This window comes from Cyprinus carpio, chromosome B24, assembly GCF_018340385.1.
Source record: "Cyprinus carpio isolate SPL01 chromosome B24, ASM1834038v1, whole genome shotgun sequence".
Lineage (NCBI taxonomy): Eukaryota > Metazoa > Chordata > Actinopteri > Cypriniformes > Cyprinidae > Cyprinus > Cyprinus carpio.
In genome coordinates, this window is record NC_056620.1 from 13,183,427 (window position 1) to 13,199,483 (window position 16,057).

A 16,057-nucleotide genomic window follows, 5' to 3' on the forward strand; every position below is an offset into this window, starting at 1 on the left:
TAAAAAGTGCTCCACACGCTTCGGGGGGTTAACAGAGGTCTTCAGAAGCGAACTGATGCAAAAATATCCATATTTAAAACTTTATAAACCCTAATCTCCAGCTTCCGCTAATTGTTGTACATGACAGGATTTGTAAAGAAAAATGTCGGAAGTCGAAAGTTTTAAATATGGATCTTTTTCTTACACAAACGCATCAATTCGCTCCAGAATGCCTCTGTTAACCCCCCGAAGCCGTGTGGAGCACTTTTTATGATGGATGGATGCACTTTTTTGGGCTTCAAAATCTCAACAGCCATTCACTGCCATTATAAAGCTTGGAAGAGCCAGGACATTTCTTAATATAATTCTGATTGTATTCATCTGAAAAAAGACAGTCATATACACCAAGAATGGCTTGAGGTTATCATGGGGTAATTTTCATTTTTGGGTGAACTATCCCTTTAAGATATGCAACCAACACAATATCTGCCTAGAACATATTCAATTCAATAGTATGAACTACGTACATCCAATATGTTCCACAACCCTTAACCAAACAGACACAATTAAACACTGCCATCTCACCTGAGGGATGTTCAGACTTACACTACTACTTCAAATGTTTAAGGTCAGTAAGATTTTTTTAAATCAGCAAGGATAGAAGAGATATAAAGTGGTTTTCATTCTGGAATGCAAAGATCATGTGACCAGAAGTGACCATATTGCATGTTAGTGCATAAACCAACAGAAGTCTCATTATGAGGAGGCTTTTAAACAGAATCTGGATGGTTATCAGAAAGCATTGATTTGGTCAGTATGTCAAAGTTATAAATAAAGACACAATACAGATGGCATCCAGGAAGCACACATTCTGTCTCTCTGTTCTTCCTAGCAAGAATAGTTTAGTTACACTATTTTTGTTATTTTTTAGGTTCTGTAGCACATATAAGCTACAGATTCATAATAAGCAGAGGATATAAAGGTTATCATATTAAGCGATCTAAATGATTTTATACTGTACATGATTATTTCTTGCATAGATCTGCAGAGAAACAGATTATCACAGACAGGTGAAGGTTCAACGTCCATCCCTAACCAACCTGAACTCTAGTATCTTTATTGTTTTAGTCTTTGAAGCTGGATAACAATATACTCTCGAAACAAATTTTCTTTCTCATTATCTAGCACTTCCAGTTCCTGCATGCCCTAATGCTGTGTTTGACTGAGTGTGCTTCCTTGTTAAGGTGAGCCATCTCTATCAGCGGGAAAACTGAACAACCCTGGGTGGGGGCAGCTCAAGAGGATGAGAGAAACGGACTTGTCGCCTTGTCGACTTGGACTGCTGCTCCTTTAGCGGCAAACACAAAACACAGAGCCCAGGGATGAGAGGTGCCATAACAGGCAACAGCATTACAAACACCACACACAAACAAAGAGTGCAAACAACCGCTGCTGGAACTCTCAAAATGACGTGTTCAGTAGGATCTGAAATTATGCTTGTGTGTGTGTGTATGTGTGTTACCCGCAAGGCAGCAACAGCAGCTTTGCCCTCCTCGCTCTCCTCATCCAGTTCATCATCACTCCATTCCCATTCTCCATCTTCTGTTTTATGGAGTCTCCCACTAGAGCCAGGAACTCGCCGAACCTACACGCAAATATAAACACAAACAATACATTATACAAATATGTTGTATACACACACACACACACACACACACACACACACACACAAATATATGCACATAAAGTACATACAAATATATATATAAACTTTAATTTTTTTTAATTAATTATTATTTCTATTTATTATTATATTTTTCTGATCATCCATCACGTAGAATAAAAAGAGTTAATCAAAATAAGTCAAATTAATTTCAATTAGTTTTTGGATTTTTATTTATTTATTTACTTAGAAGTTGTTAGTAAATTTCACAAATAATTGCAAAAAAAAAAAAATCAAGTAACACATTGAATTAAATGAGAATATTTAGAAGCAGAAATACTGAAAAAGTTTTTTTTTTGTAAAACATACTCTGATAATTTGTTTTATTTACAACTTGAACTTTTCTTTTCTTTTTCTTTTTTTTACAGTGTATTCTTTAATGTACCTGAAGTGATTTTAAACTGGCTAAAATAAATAAGCATGGGAATAAGTATAAGAAGCATATAATAATACTATATAAACATCTCACAATAAAGGTCATAAAACCGGGATTAACGCAAAAAAAAATGACAACATCATAAAACAATAGAAATAATACCTAATACAATATTATACAACATTTTCCTCACCCTTTTCGCTCTCTCTGTAATTGTAGGTGCTCTCTGTAATAATTTCTCCTGCAGAAATTCATTATTCTGTCAAACAAAATGGAATAGAAAGATTAACATTTTTCTAAATTATGATAATAACCACAATTTCACCTCAAATTCATCTCCAGGGCCCTACTGGGCACTGATTCAAACTGTAGACAGGGAACTCTATTTTTCAGCCAGCTGAAGAGGGATGCTGGGATGCGTATACCTAATTTTGTATAGACACAGACATTATGGCCTAGTCATGAGACTGAACTCAACTGGGATTCATACACAAAGGGGGAATGTAAGGGTATTTATATACACACACAAAGAAACAGTTCACACAGAAATGAAAATGTATTCACACTTTGAGTAAAGCTGCGTTTCAGTCACTGCTAACAAAACCTCACAAAGAGAAACCTGCACAGTGGCTGTCTCCTATAGGAAAACTACCTGGAAAGAAGTCAGTGGGTTTGTGTTACATTAGTGAGCTTAGTGTTACATTTGAAGGACAAGTAGTTTTTAATACTAGACTTGTTTGGGAGAGGGAACTTTCTCTATATGTGAGGAAAAATGGGGTAATATTTGGAAATAGGCCAAATCCATTTCGGTATGTAACTGTGCCAAGGCAATACAGTTTAAAATTGTATCTGTGTAACATGAAATTTAAGTTTGCATTCACTGATCTTTTCAAGCTACACCTCTGCATTTGGATTCAAACATAGTGTGAAAGCTACTGTATGGATTCAGAAGACATATGGATTACTTTTTGAGTTTTTGTCCTGTTTGGAGTATAATAGTGAAAATTATGAATTTTTGCAGTACTAAAACATCTAAACATAATAAAGTTTAGATTTGAAAAAAACAAAAAAAAACACATGAGGGTGAATACATGATTACTGAGTAACATGGAACAATAAAATAAAATAAAATAAAAAGTCCTGGAAGTAAGATTCTTACCTTGGCTTTCTGGAAGAATTTATGTTTTAGGAGCTCTAATGATGTTGGCCTAAAAAGCAAACACTATTGAAATACATTTGCTCTAACTTGCGGTTTTCAGGCAATATCAGCTATAACAGTCATTAGAAAAAAAAAAACTTTTTCCACATTCAAATATGTTTAACACATAAAAAGTGTACTTTTAGAAAATAGTTAAAATCATATGTCAGCTGAATAAAATATCTGAGCAATTATTTTATATTGAGCAGGTCGAGTGTGGCTGCCATGGTGGGATCACATGACCAGCTAAATACTACTTGACATACTCTACTGTTCAAAATTTTGGAGTCAGAAAGATTATTATTATTTTATTTTTTTTAAGAAATGTATGCTTTTTCAGCAAGGATGCACTGAATTGATCAAAAGTGACAGTAAAAAGATTTATAAAACTACAAAAGATTTCTATTACATTTCTTTTGACATTTCTGTGCATCGAAAATCTTGGAAAAAAAAAAAAAGTTTTCCACAAAAATATATAGACTGGAGTAATGATGCTGAAAACTCAGCTTTGCAGCACAGGTATAAATTATATTAAAATATATTTAAATCTGTTATTTTAAATTGAAACAATATTTCACAATATTACTGTTAATAATACACAATAAAACATTTTAAACAATCTTACCGACCCCAAAATTTTGAAAATTAGTGTACTTTTCTCACATGACCCAATAAGATCATTATGGCTCTACTCAGCACCTTTTCTCTGGGTCCTTCTGCAAACACAACGAGATCATTTTCCTCAAGGATTTCCCATATTTCTTCAACATCTCTTTATCTGTGATTCCAGTCTCAAGGCAAGGCGGATCATTCTGCAGGGTCAACATCAACACCTGCAAACACAAACACACCCAACATGCTCTAAAAACATGTTTCTCATTAGAGGGATGCATGAGTGTCTTAAAACAGCTGTGAGATTCAATAGAGCTCATATGGGACTGTATCTCCCGCTCTTTCCTCACCTTCATAGGAGGGTATTTGTGGTAAGGAGCAGCGCCTGTGGCCAGCTCGATGGCTGTGATCCCAAAACTCCAGATGTCTGCTTTGAAGTCGTAACCTTTCACCTGCACACAAATAGTCACAGATTTGTTTAACACGAGAGATGCATCCATATGCCAGCAGTTACTGGCAATTTCACACCACACTGAAGTCTTCAGATTTTATAAGGACAAAATGAGAGCTTTAATTGTCCATGTAATTCTGTCCATATACAGTGAGATCCAACAGTTTGAGACTACATGAGAAAATGTTTCTATTTGGCATTTTTCCAATGTAATACCATGCGATCTCTGGACCTTTGACCCACTGTATCTTCTTCACTGGAATCAGAATTTGTGTGCATTTGTTCATATGTATGACTTCAAATGAGTCCTGGTCCTGGAAATACTTACCTGCTCCATCACTTCTGGAGCCATCCAACATGGTGTTCCCACAAACGTCTTCCGCACTTTATTTCGAGTCATGTCACCACCAGTGGCTAAGAAGGCACTTACACCAAAATCTAAAGATTAAAAAAAGTAAAAAAATAAATAAAATAAAAATAAATTTCACTGTCCAATATAATAAGAAACATACTTTATTGTCAATGTATACAATATAACAAAATTCAGTATGGCAACCTTCAGAAAGCAATTCATTAAATAAATAAATACTTTTATTTGGTAAAGGTGCATTAAATTGATTAAAAGTCACAGCAAAGACATTTATAGTGTTATAAAGATTATATTTCAGATAAATGCTGTTCTTTTTTAACTTTCTATTCATCAAAGAATCCTGAAAACATGCATTATGGTTTCCACAAAAATACTGAGCAATTTACCTGTTTTTTTTTTTTTTTTTTTTTTCTAAAAAACAATGATAATAATAAGAAATGCTTTTCATCAAATCAGCATATACGGATGATTTCTGAAGGTTCATGTGACACTGAAGACTAGAGTAATGATGCTGAAAGTTCAGTTTTGCATCACAGGAATATATTACATTTTAAAACACATTAAAACAAAAAATAGTTATTTTAAATTGTAATAATATTTTACAATACTACTGTTTGTACTGTATTTTTATTCAAATAAATGTGGCCTTGGTGAGCATAACAGACTTCTTTCAAAAATCTTTAAAAAATCTTATCGACCCCAAAATTTTAAAGAAAATTTGAAGAATACTAAGACAATTAAATGATAAAAATAATTAAATGACAGGCAAGAAAAAAAACACTCTCTTCAGCCAGAAATATAAATATTCTCTCTTTAAATATCACAGCAGTATGTGCTTTTTGCATTGTCTGGACTATAATGGGCATATTTCACTGTTAGGCAGAAAGTAAGTGCAGTTAAAGAGAAAGCTGGTACCTGCGATTTGCACTGATCCGTCCTCCCCCAGCAGGATGTTTCCAGCTTTGAGATCCCTGCGGACAAACACAGGGAGTCTGTCTTTAGACACACAAACAGCTGTGCAAGTATACAGATGTGGATCACTCAAATGGGCATCTGTACTGACAATGTAACCCAATAAAATTTTATTTATTTTTTTTAAGTTTTTTTTCAAACTTTTTTTATGTCACCAAAAGAACAGAAATAAAGTTTTTACACGGGTTTCCTTAACACTAGACAAAAACAGTTTCATGTGACAGTATCATGAATATGATAAATTAAGCATACTACAGAAAAACTGGAGGATTCAACCAGAATGAAGTCATGTTTTATTATACTATAGGCATACAGCTTCTTGTATAGAATGTCATTTCAGTGCACTAAAATGAAATTAGTACTAAAAAATATTCAAAATTAACCATAAATGTTGTACGTTATTCTATATTAACTTAAAAGCAATATCACCCTCTCAATAATGCCTGTCGCTGGATATTCAGAAACTTGGTGTGAAATTATGTTAAAGACTAAAGACGCCACTAGAACCAATAAGAATACATTTAACATGATTAAAGTCAACTCACATTAATAATAATTCACTTTAATATATTATTTGCATCATTTATTACATTAATTACAAGGCAGATCCTGTGACAAGAGCCTTCTAAAATGTAAGTATAATTCCCACTTCTTGCATTATATTTTACAGTCCAGCAGGGGGCAGCAGAGATTTGAATTAAACTGAAGCCGCTGACCGACAGTAAAGTAAATAAATTTTTGAACATAATGAGAAGACTTTGTTTCTGTTATCATAACAGTCACATTCTCTTGCCATGACGCTATCCAATTATGTGCTTCAGGGGTGCAAAACCATAATTGCAACTTTTCTGCACTATAAGCACCCCCCAACCCACCCCCCACACACACAAACAGACCAACATATTCTGAGAGCCCCCAGTTGTTAACTCCTGCTGGGCAAATCAAAACACACTAACACATGTCCACTCCAAACTCAAGCGCATTTGGAGGTGTTCCTGAAGTGTAGCAGATGTTTGGAGACGATTAGAGTGGTTGGTAACACTCCTGCTGTCCGTGAGCATGACTGATAATCACTTGCATATTTTTTAGATAGGGTACTGAGAGGAGAGAACACGTCTGATTTGAAAACCTAGATATAAATATTCAAGAACAAGATGCAGGATTGCACATGTGATTGATCTGTGTGTGAACACAGAACACAGAATACTTTATATTCACATAGACTTTTATGTCCCAGAGGTTGAACAGATTGTTAGATGAAGGGCCACAAAACCGCCTTCATTTATTTTCACTATTTTTAAAATGTATGTGTGTTCTTGTGTGTGTGTGTGTGTGTATGTTTGTGTGTGTATGCGTGTGTATGTGTGTGTGAATGTGTATGTGTATATACTGTATATACATGCTCATCAAGACTGCATTTATTTGGTCAAAAATACAGAAAAAAAAAATTATATTGTGAAATATTATGATGTAAAATAACGTTGTTCTATTTTAATATACATTAAAACCTAATTTATTTCTGTGAAGCAAAGCTAAAATTCCCTGAGTCCACTCCTGTGTTGGCTCCATCCCCTGAGTTCACTCCAGTGTCAGCTACAGCCCCTGAGTCCACTCCTGTGTCGCCTCCAGCCCCTGAGTCCACTTCTGTGTCACTTCCAGCCCCTGAGTCGGCTCCTGTGTCAGCGCCATCCCCTGAGTTCACTCCAGTGTCAGCTCCAGCCCCTGGGTCCGCTCCTGTATCGCCTCCAGCCCCTGAGTCCACTCCTGTGTCGGCTCCAGCCCCTGAATCCACTCCTGTGTCGGCTTCATCCCCTGAGTTCACTCCAGTGTCGGCTCCAGCCCCTGAGTCCACTCCTGTGTCGGCTCCAGCCCCTGGGTCTGCTCCTGTGTCGCCTCCATCCCCTGAGTTTACTCCAGTGTCGCCTCCTGCCCCTGAGTCCGCTCCTGTGTCGGCTCCAGCCCCTGAGTCCGCTCCTGTGTCGGCTCCAGCCCCTGAGTCCGCTCCTGTGTCGCCTCCAGACCCTGAGTCCGCTCCTGTGTCGCCTCCAGCCCCTGAGTCCGCTCCAGTGTCGCCTCCAGCCCCTGAGTCCGCTCCAGTGTCGCCTCCAGCCCCTGAGTGCGCTCCAGTGTCGCCTCCAGCCCCTGAGTGCGCTCCAGTGTCGGCTCCAGCCCCTGAGTCCGCTCCAGTGTCGGCTCCATCCCCTGAGTCCGCTCCAGTGTCGGCTCTAGCCCCTGAGTCCACTCCTGTGTCGGCTCCAGCCCCTGAGTCCGCTCCTGTGTCGCCTCCAGCCCCTGAGTTCACTCCAGTGTCGCCTCCAGCCCCTGAGTTCACTCCAGTGTCGCCTCCAGCCCCTGAGTCAACTCCTGTGTCGGCTCCAGCCCCTGAGTCCACTCCTGTGTCGGCTCCAGCCCCTGAGTCCGCTCCTGTGTCGCCTCCAGACCCTGAGTCCGCTCCTGTGTCGCCTCCAGCCCCTGAGTCCGCTCCAGTGTCGCCTCCAGCCCCTGAGTCCGCTCCAGTGTAGGCTCCAGCCCCTGAGTCCGCTCCAGTGTCGGCTCCATCCCCTGAGTCCGCTCCAGTGTTGGCTCTAGCCCCTGAGTCCTCTACCCGTGTCAGCTCCAGCCCCTGAGTCCGCTCCAGTGTCAGCTCCAGCCCCTGAATCTGCTCATTTTATCAAGTTCAGTCCAGAATCCACTACAGTCCAAACTAATTTGGAGTCTGTTCCAACCCCAGAATTCAGTAAAAAGCCTGTACGAGAATCCCATCCAGACCATGCACCCCTCTGAGAGCACAGCCCCGGATCAGCTCAAGCCTTTGACTAGAGTCGAGAGATGGCTCTAGCCCCTGCCCAGAATGGAGAGAAGGATTATGTTCCCGAGTTTAGCTTAGAGAGGGCTCCAGTCTCCGAGTTTATCCGAGCTTTTGTTCCTGAATTAGGCCCAGAGAGGGTTTCTGTTACCCAGTCTGGCCCAGAGAGAGCCCCTGTTCCTGAGTTGGGCCCAGACAGGGTATCTGTTCCTGACCAGAGTCCAGTGCAGGTCCTAGCCTTTGAAACCATCCAAAGCTCACCCCAGGGTCTTCCGCACTGCCTCCTGAAGGGCCAGCGCCACTATGGCCTCCTGAACGGCCAGTGTCTCCCTGGCTCCCTGAATGGCTGAGGAGCAGCCGCACAGGAGGTGTTCTAACCTGCAAGCACCGCCCTATTCACCAGTCAGTTACCTGCCACAGCTCCTGGACACCAACCATCCCTGCCTGGTTGGACTCCTATTGGCATGAGGTCACGTCTTCTGGGAGGGGGAGGTACTGTCACAACTTCACCACCCTAGTCACCAGCCCAGTCACCATCCCAATCGCCAGCCAGTCTCCAGCTCAGTCACCTTACCACATTAAGGATTCCATTTCGCAACATTAAATCCCAAGAATCGATTAGTCTAGCCAAGGGGTGCCCAACCCTGCTCCTGGCGATTGACTGTCCTGCAATGTTTAGCTCCAACCCTAATCAAACACACCTGACTTTAATTTTTAAGTGATCCTGAAGACCTTTATTAGTTGCTTCAGTTGTGTTTGATTAGGATTGGAGAGGAAATTTGCAGGACAGTCAATCGCCAGAAGCAGGGTTGGGCACCCCCTGGTCTAGCCTGTTTTCAGTTAATATACGGAACATTGAAGGGCACCTTGCAATAAATCGCAATAAGCATTGTGCTTTGGTGCTTTTAACATGAAACAAAGTCTTAGATTTCAAATTTTGTCCATTGTATTGCAGTATTTAAACAATGGCGTTTTGGCGCTTTTTAATGTGAAGTGACAGATCGCTGTAGCGCCTCAGTTTAACAGATGTGGCAGCACATAGCGTTCATCTCCTCCACATAAATAACATCTGAAGGCAAGTTAAAAGAAAGAGTACAACTTTACAGTTCATATTCTGTCTCATGTAATTGTTAAATCAGTGTTTCAGCCGCGCAAATATGTCAGTATAACGGCTTGTAAACAATGTCACGTAACTTCACATTTACCTCAGAAAAAACATATTCGGTGACCATAAACTCATAAGTCAGATAGAAAAATAAACTGTAGAGAGGTACATTTTGCTAAATATATGCACCACATAACATATTCATTATAATTTTTACTGTTCTTTAATGCTGAATTTATGTTTGCATAAATCAAGTTTTTATGACAGCCACCATTTAGACATTTATATATAAAAAAACAATTGAAGTAGAAATATTACTATGTAATTGTAACTTTATTATTTTAAAAAACTTCATTAAGTGTAATTTTAGCAGTTGTACTACAAATCACTTAATTTTAATCTTCAATATTATAGTAATGCTACCAACTGACTCTCATGTATATTTTACAGCAAGTTGAGAGATTTTTTTTTCTTGAGAAAATTTGGCATGTACTGCTCCTGATATGTTTCCAAAATAATCGCTTTTGAATCGAATCGAAAACTTGTGAATGCGTGAAAATTTGTGAATCGTTATATGTATATATATATATATGCATATTATTTGCATTTATTTTTCATTCATATTGTTATATATATTCATATTGTTTGCATTTGTGTGTGTGTGTGTGTGTGTGTGTATATATGTATATATATATATATGCATATTGTTTGCATTTATTTTGCATGCATATTTATAAAAATAAGTGCGTGTGTGTGTGTGTATATATATTTTATATAAACATGAGTTTAGGCAGTGCAAAAAATATTTACAAATATTTAAAATATTTATAATTTTTTTTTTTATATTTATTACAATTTAAGTCAAGAAAGTCAAAAGTGCCCGTAATGGAAGAAACACCCTGATATGAGTAGATCTCAAGTCACCGAGTTAGACTGACAGGACACTGATAATTATACTCCATGAATCAGGTATTCAAAATCTTTCCAGAATGCAACTCCACCACCATATAAAACCCAGATGGAACTAGGCAATCTGAAGAATGTCAGAACAAAAGCGGAACGGTTTCCGGAGATCTAAGCGATACAGATCACTTACAGCCCGAGCAGTGATGTCACCCTCTGTGGGAGCCATGACAGCGTGTTCTGGTTTCCCCAGCTGACACCCATAACAAAGAGAGTTTCAATGTGAAGACAGACCCAAACAGTCCATTTGAGTCCAATCACACCAGAGCAGAGATGAGATCAAAGCTTTACATTGACAAACAGACTGTTCTTAAACTGGGTGAAAAAAAAAATAGTGATTGATAGTTTGCATTAATATTAATCTAGCTAGCTATCTCGAAAAAAAATTAATATATATATATTTCAAATTTTATTATAACAATTTATAAATAATATAATAATAAGAATAAATATATAATATTTATACAGTGTGTGACACACATATAAACATGTAAAAATGTTACAATATATAAAAAAAAAAACAAATACTATGTGTGTGTGTGTCTATACATATAGAAATGAAAATGAAAAGTTCATTTATTTCAGTAATTCAACTCAAATTGTAAAACTCGTGTATTAAATAAATTCAATGCACACCGACTGAAGTAGTTTAAGTCTTTGGTTCTTTTAATTGTGATGATTTTGTCTCACATTTTACAAAAAACCACCAATTCAATATCTCAACAAATTAGAATACTTCATAAGACCAGTAAAAAAAAACATTTTTAGTGAATTGTTGGCCTTCTGGAAAGTATGTTAATTTACTGTACATGTACTCAATACTTGGTAGGGGCTCCTTTTGCTTTAATTACTGCCTCAATACAGCGTGGCATGCAGGTGATCAGTTTGTGGCACTACTGGGGTGGTATGGAAGCCCAGGTTTTTTTGACAGTGGCCTTCAGCTCATCTGCATTTTTTGTTCTCTTGTTTCTCATTTTCCTCTTGACAATACCTCATAGATTCTCTCTGGGGTTCAGGTCTGGTGAGTTTGCTGCCCAGTCAAGCACAACAACACTGTTGGTCATTTAACCAACTTTTGGTGCTTTTGGCAGTGTGGGCAGGTGCCAAATCCTGCTGGAAAATGAAATCAGCATCATCAAAAAGCTGATCAGGCAGAAGGAAACATGAAGTGCTCCAAAATTTCTTGGTAAACAAGTGCAGTGACTTTGGTTTTCAAAAAACACAATGGACCAACACCAGCAGGTGACATTGCACCCCAAATCAACAAGACCATCACAGACTGTGGAAACTTAACACTGGACTTCAAGCAACTTGGGGCATGAGCTTCTCCACCCTTCCTCCAGACTCTAAGACCTTGGTTTCCAAATGAAATACAAAACTTGCTCTCGTCTGAAAAGAGGACTTTGGACCACTGGGCAACAGTCCAGTTCTTCTTCTCCTTAGCCCAGGTAAGACACCTCTGACGCTGTCTGTGGTTCAGGAGTGGCTTAACAAGAGGAATACAACAACTGTAGCCAGTTGTGTGGTGGCTCTTGATGCCTTGACCCCAGCCTCAGTCCATTCCTTGTGTATTTCACTCAAATTCTTGAATCGATATATATATATATAGTGCTTTCAAATGATTAATCACATCCAAAATAAAAGTTTTTGTTTACATAATATGTGTGTACTGTGCATATTTATTATAAATACACACACATGCATTTATATATTAAAAAAAATATGTAAAATAAAAAAATACAAAAAAAAAAATTTAAAAAAAAAAAAATATATATATATATACACATACACATACACATATATATATCTGTCCGAAAAGAACTGGTTCGCGGAAATGAATCGGACTTTGCATCACTAATAAAAATACCATAGAAAGGAAGTTAGTCAATATCACACAAAGAGTGCCAGTTTTCACCTCTAAAAATAAGCATTTTATTCTGTCTTTTTGTTTATTCTTATTGCTTTTGAGTGTTATTTTTAGATGTCTGACAAAAATTTACTAGCAATTATTAGCAACCGAAATTATAAGGGCTTTTGTTGCTATTTTCGGCCGAATAATTTCAGTTGCCGAACATTCGGTGCATCCCTAATATATATATATATATATATATATATATATATATATATATATATATATATATATATATATATATATATATATATATATATATATATATATAGTCTACATGTCCAATCTAACTCCAATTTAACTCAACATGGAACAAAAATTAGGCTACATGATAAAACTCAGTCCATTTTCCAAAAACTGTGTCTAAAAGAAAATTGCTAGTATATTTTTGTCAGACATCTAAAAATAACACTCAAAAGCTTCTAATAAGTCAAAAATTACCTCCCGTCACACTGGCGGCGCAGCAGACGCTAAAAGACAAGGTCTCCTTCATTGAGATTCAGAGTCAAGCATGCAAGTCATAGGTACTTAACCAGACTAAAAGCCTGTGAATTATTTACACTGTCTGCTTTAACAGGCCTGTGCGTTTGTAGAGGCAACAAGGGATATGAAAAAAAGCAATTAATATAAAGAGGGAAAGATAGAAAGAGACACAGACAGATGATTTAAATTAACCATCAGTGACTCATCACCGCAAAGACAATATTGACGTCTGAAGATGAATGTCTCAGATAAACTAGCAAAGGAATCTTTGATGAGCTTACTAAAAGACTGCCAATGAAACGGTCGCATATGCTCAGCCTGCATCAACTGAGATTTGTATGATTTATAGATTTAGTGATAAAAGACTGAAGGGTACAAATAAGACTATACGGCTCACTCAGTTTTTCCATGGATTTCCATTGGAAACTCCAGCAGATGTTGATTCTGAACAGAATTCATTAATTCCATCATTCATCGCCTAAGATTAAGCTGATTAAATGGAGTCTTGGTCCACAGGCATCCAACAAACCTCCTTTGTGCTGAAACCAGTCCAGTCTTGTTTTTCTGTAGTACGCTAAAGATATGTTTTTATACTGTACAACAAAAGTCTGTACAGCACCATAAATTATAATATATTTCAAGCTTCTGAATCATATGATGTGCTTTGCATGAAAAACAGGCCAAAATTGAATTAATTTCAATATTCCAGAAAAATCTACCCCAAATAATTTGACTGATTAAGAACCAGATTTATAATATTGGTTCTGAGTTCATGTTGTTAAGTCAAAGTTGAGTCCTAGACCATAACCAATTGAGTTTAAATGGGAAATGTTTATATCTTGTTATTTAAATTTTATGTTGTTAGTTTTTTGTCTTTCATGTTATCCAAGAAGTTGATTTAACTGTCGAAAATGTCTGTGTCAAGTTCGAGTACATATCTACCCGAATGCATCCAAGTTCATTCATAAAAAGTCCAACTCCGAGTCCAAGTTCCTCAACTCTGCCAGAAGGCTCCAATTTGTAAATAAATCGTTCTTTCAAGCCAGTTCTTTTCAACAAATATGTTCTTCATTGACAGAATGATTCTAGCGGAGTTATTTTGTAATTGTTGGAGTTTCAAAGATGTGGTGACTATTAAAAAGCGAGCTGTGTGAATCTTCTTCTAAATTCTCCTTTTATGTTAAACAGAATACAGTAAATAATGACAAATTACATTTTTTAGGTCAAGTGTTCCAAAACTTTTCCAAAAGTGTATTACCTGTGGATCTGTCCATTTTTGTGAAGGTACTCAAGACCCTGAAGGACCTCTTTCAGCACAGTAGCTATACTGGGTTCATCCAGTACACCGTTCTTGTGTTCCCCTTTTGAAATGATGTGCTTTATAACATCCAACACAGAGCCTGCAACAAAGACACACAGAGAGATGTAAGTAGACAATATTATACCCCCAGTAAGTGCAAACACTAGAGGAGCATCTGCAAAGGTCACATGCTACATTCTAGGGCGTTTCGTGGCAGACTTAAAACATCAAATACCTATGAGCTTCATTCTTGTGCTTCTGTCTTGCATGACTGTAAGTTTTTCAGAAGGTAAGACACAAATTTCATGATCTAAAAAAATGTCTCTAGCTGCTTCCCAAGAATGTTTGTTGTCTTTTAGTGTTGTTTATATACACACACACACTCACACACACACACACACACAAAAGTTAATTTGATTACGTGACACCCAACAAACCAATATAGTTTTAACCCTAAGGAACAGAAATTTGGACACCAAAGCAACTGTACAGTTGGAAAACAATCTGTCAATCCTTATTTTTCCCATGACATTTAATTAAGGCATATTCAAGAGTCCATGAGGAGAATGTTCCATCAGCAACTTTATTAACCAGTTAGGCCATTTTTTGAGCTTGGAGAACAGCCAAAACCTCCCGCAAACTGACAAAAGCTCCTGAGGGAGGTGATCAGCATAAACCAAAAACTGCTGGTCTGGCCTCCATTTGTCAGGGAGCGCTGTGAAAAGCCTTATTTCAGACATTGGTAAGACAAAGATAGTCTATTCATACAACCGCCCTAGAGTTGTAATTCCTATCCATGTGAAAAGTTGGAGTAAGCATAGTAAAAAAAATATATATATATCCCACTTAGCTTGAGTAATCAAAACTCTCTGAAACGAAATTCTGAGAAACTGAATTCTGAATTCCCAGAGTTCTGGTCAAGTTAACTGCTGTGGCATCACAGAGCTCTCTTCACTGACGCCGAAAGCGGAACTTTAAACCCTCGGGACAGAGGGGAGGTCAAACAGTGTGCTGTCAGCAGAGTGGGCGGCTGGCCAGTGTGTTTGTGGGGCAGAGTGACAGTCCAGAGGCACAAGGGTATTTATTTGAATGGAAACATAATATTAATTTTTAAAAAAAGTAATAAAAATACATACCTGTCCAAAAGTTCAGCGGATTTCTAGTTCACTTTCCACAAAAATATTAAGCAGCACAACTGCTTTCAACATTGATAATAATAATACAAAAAGTTTCTTGAGCACCAAATCAATATATTAGTTCGATTTCTGAAAGGCCCAACATTGAAGGCTGAAGAAATGATGCTGAAAATTCAGCTTTGCAGTCACAAGATTAAACAACATTTTATATCATTAAAATAGAAAACAGTTATTTTAAATCGTAATATATATAGCTCATTCTTATTCCATGGATTAAAAAGGGCAACAATGACCTCCAAGTGGCCTGAAGGCTGTTTCATATAAAACTCAAATAAGTGAGCATTCGACTGAAAGACAAACAATACAGCGAAAGCACGTGTGTGAGGGCATGTGTGTGGCATGAAGCCAACGCACTGCTAACTGAGCCAAAAGCACATCAAATTTCAGTGACACCTACAACCAGGATTAAGAGCAGCCAAATTCTTACAGAGAGAAAGCGAGAGAGAGAGCTTGGCAAATTATGCTACATTAGTTTACAAACCCGTGTGGGGCTGATGGGTGGGGCTGTTGAGTCAAACCAGCAAACATGCTTAGCATCAGGACACGAGAGATAAAAATTTACTAATTTCCTACAACTCCTCAATATCTCGAGCTCTAGAGTTAATATTAACATA

General features: G+C 37.7%; 1 protein-coding gene across 2 annotated transcripts in view; it reads right to left on the reverse strand.

Annotated features, from left to right (window-relative positions):
* The window catches only part of oxsr1b (oxidative stress responsive kinase 1b), a 47,985-nt gene that overhangs the window by 4,760 nt on the left and 27,168 nt on the right, over positions 1–16,057 (reverse strand). The window contains exons 4-12 of one of the 2 annotated variants that reach the window (XM_042752377.1): positions 14,206–14,347; positions 5,625–5,680; positions 4,668–4,777; positions 4,239–4,340; positions 3,976–4,109; positions 3,238–3,286; positions 2,272–2,337; positions 1,502–1,624; positions 1,259–1,327 (exon numbers count right to left, since the gene is read on the reverse strand). In XM_042752377.1, coding sequence (XP_042608311.1) covers positions 1,259–1,327; positions 1,502–1,624; positions 2,272–2,337; positions 3,238–3,286; positions 3,976–4,109; positions 4,239–4,340; positions 4,668–4,777; positions 5,625–5,680; positions 14,206–14,347 — 851 coding nt within the window. The remainder of the gene's footprint in view (positions 1–1,258; positions 1,328–1,501; positions 1,625–2,271; positions 2,338–3,237; positions 3,287–3,975; positions 4,110–4,238; positions 4,341–4,667; positions 4,778–5,624; positions 5,681–14,205; positions 14,348–16,057) is intronic. The other variant, XM_042752378.1, reaches the window with a different exon arrangement.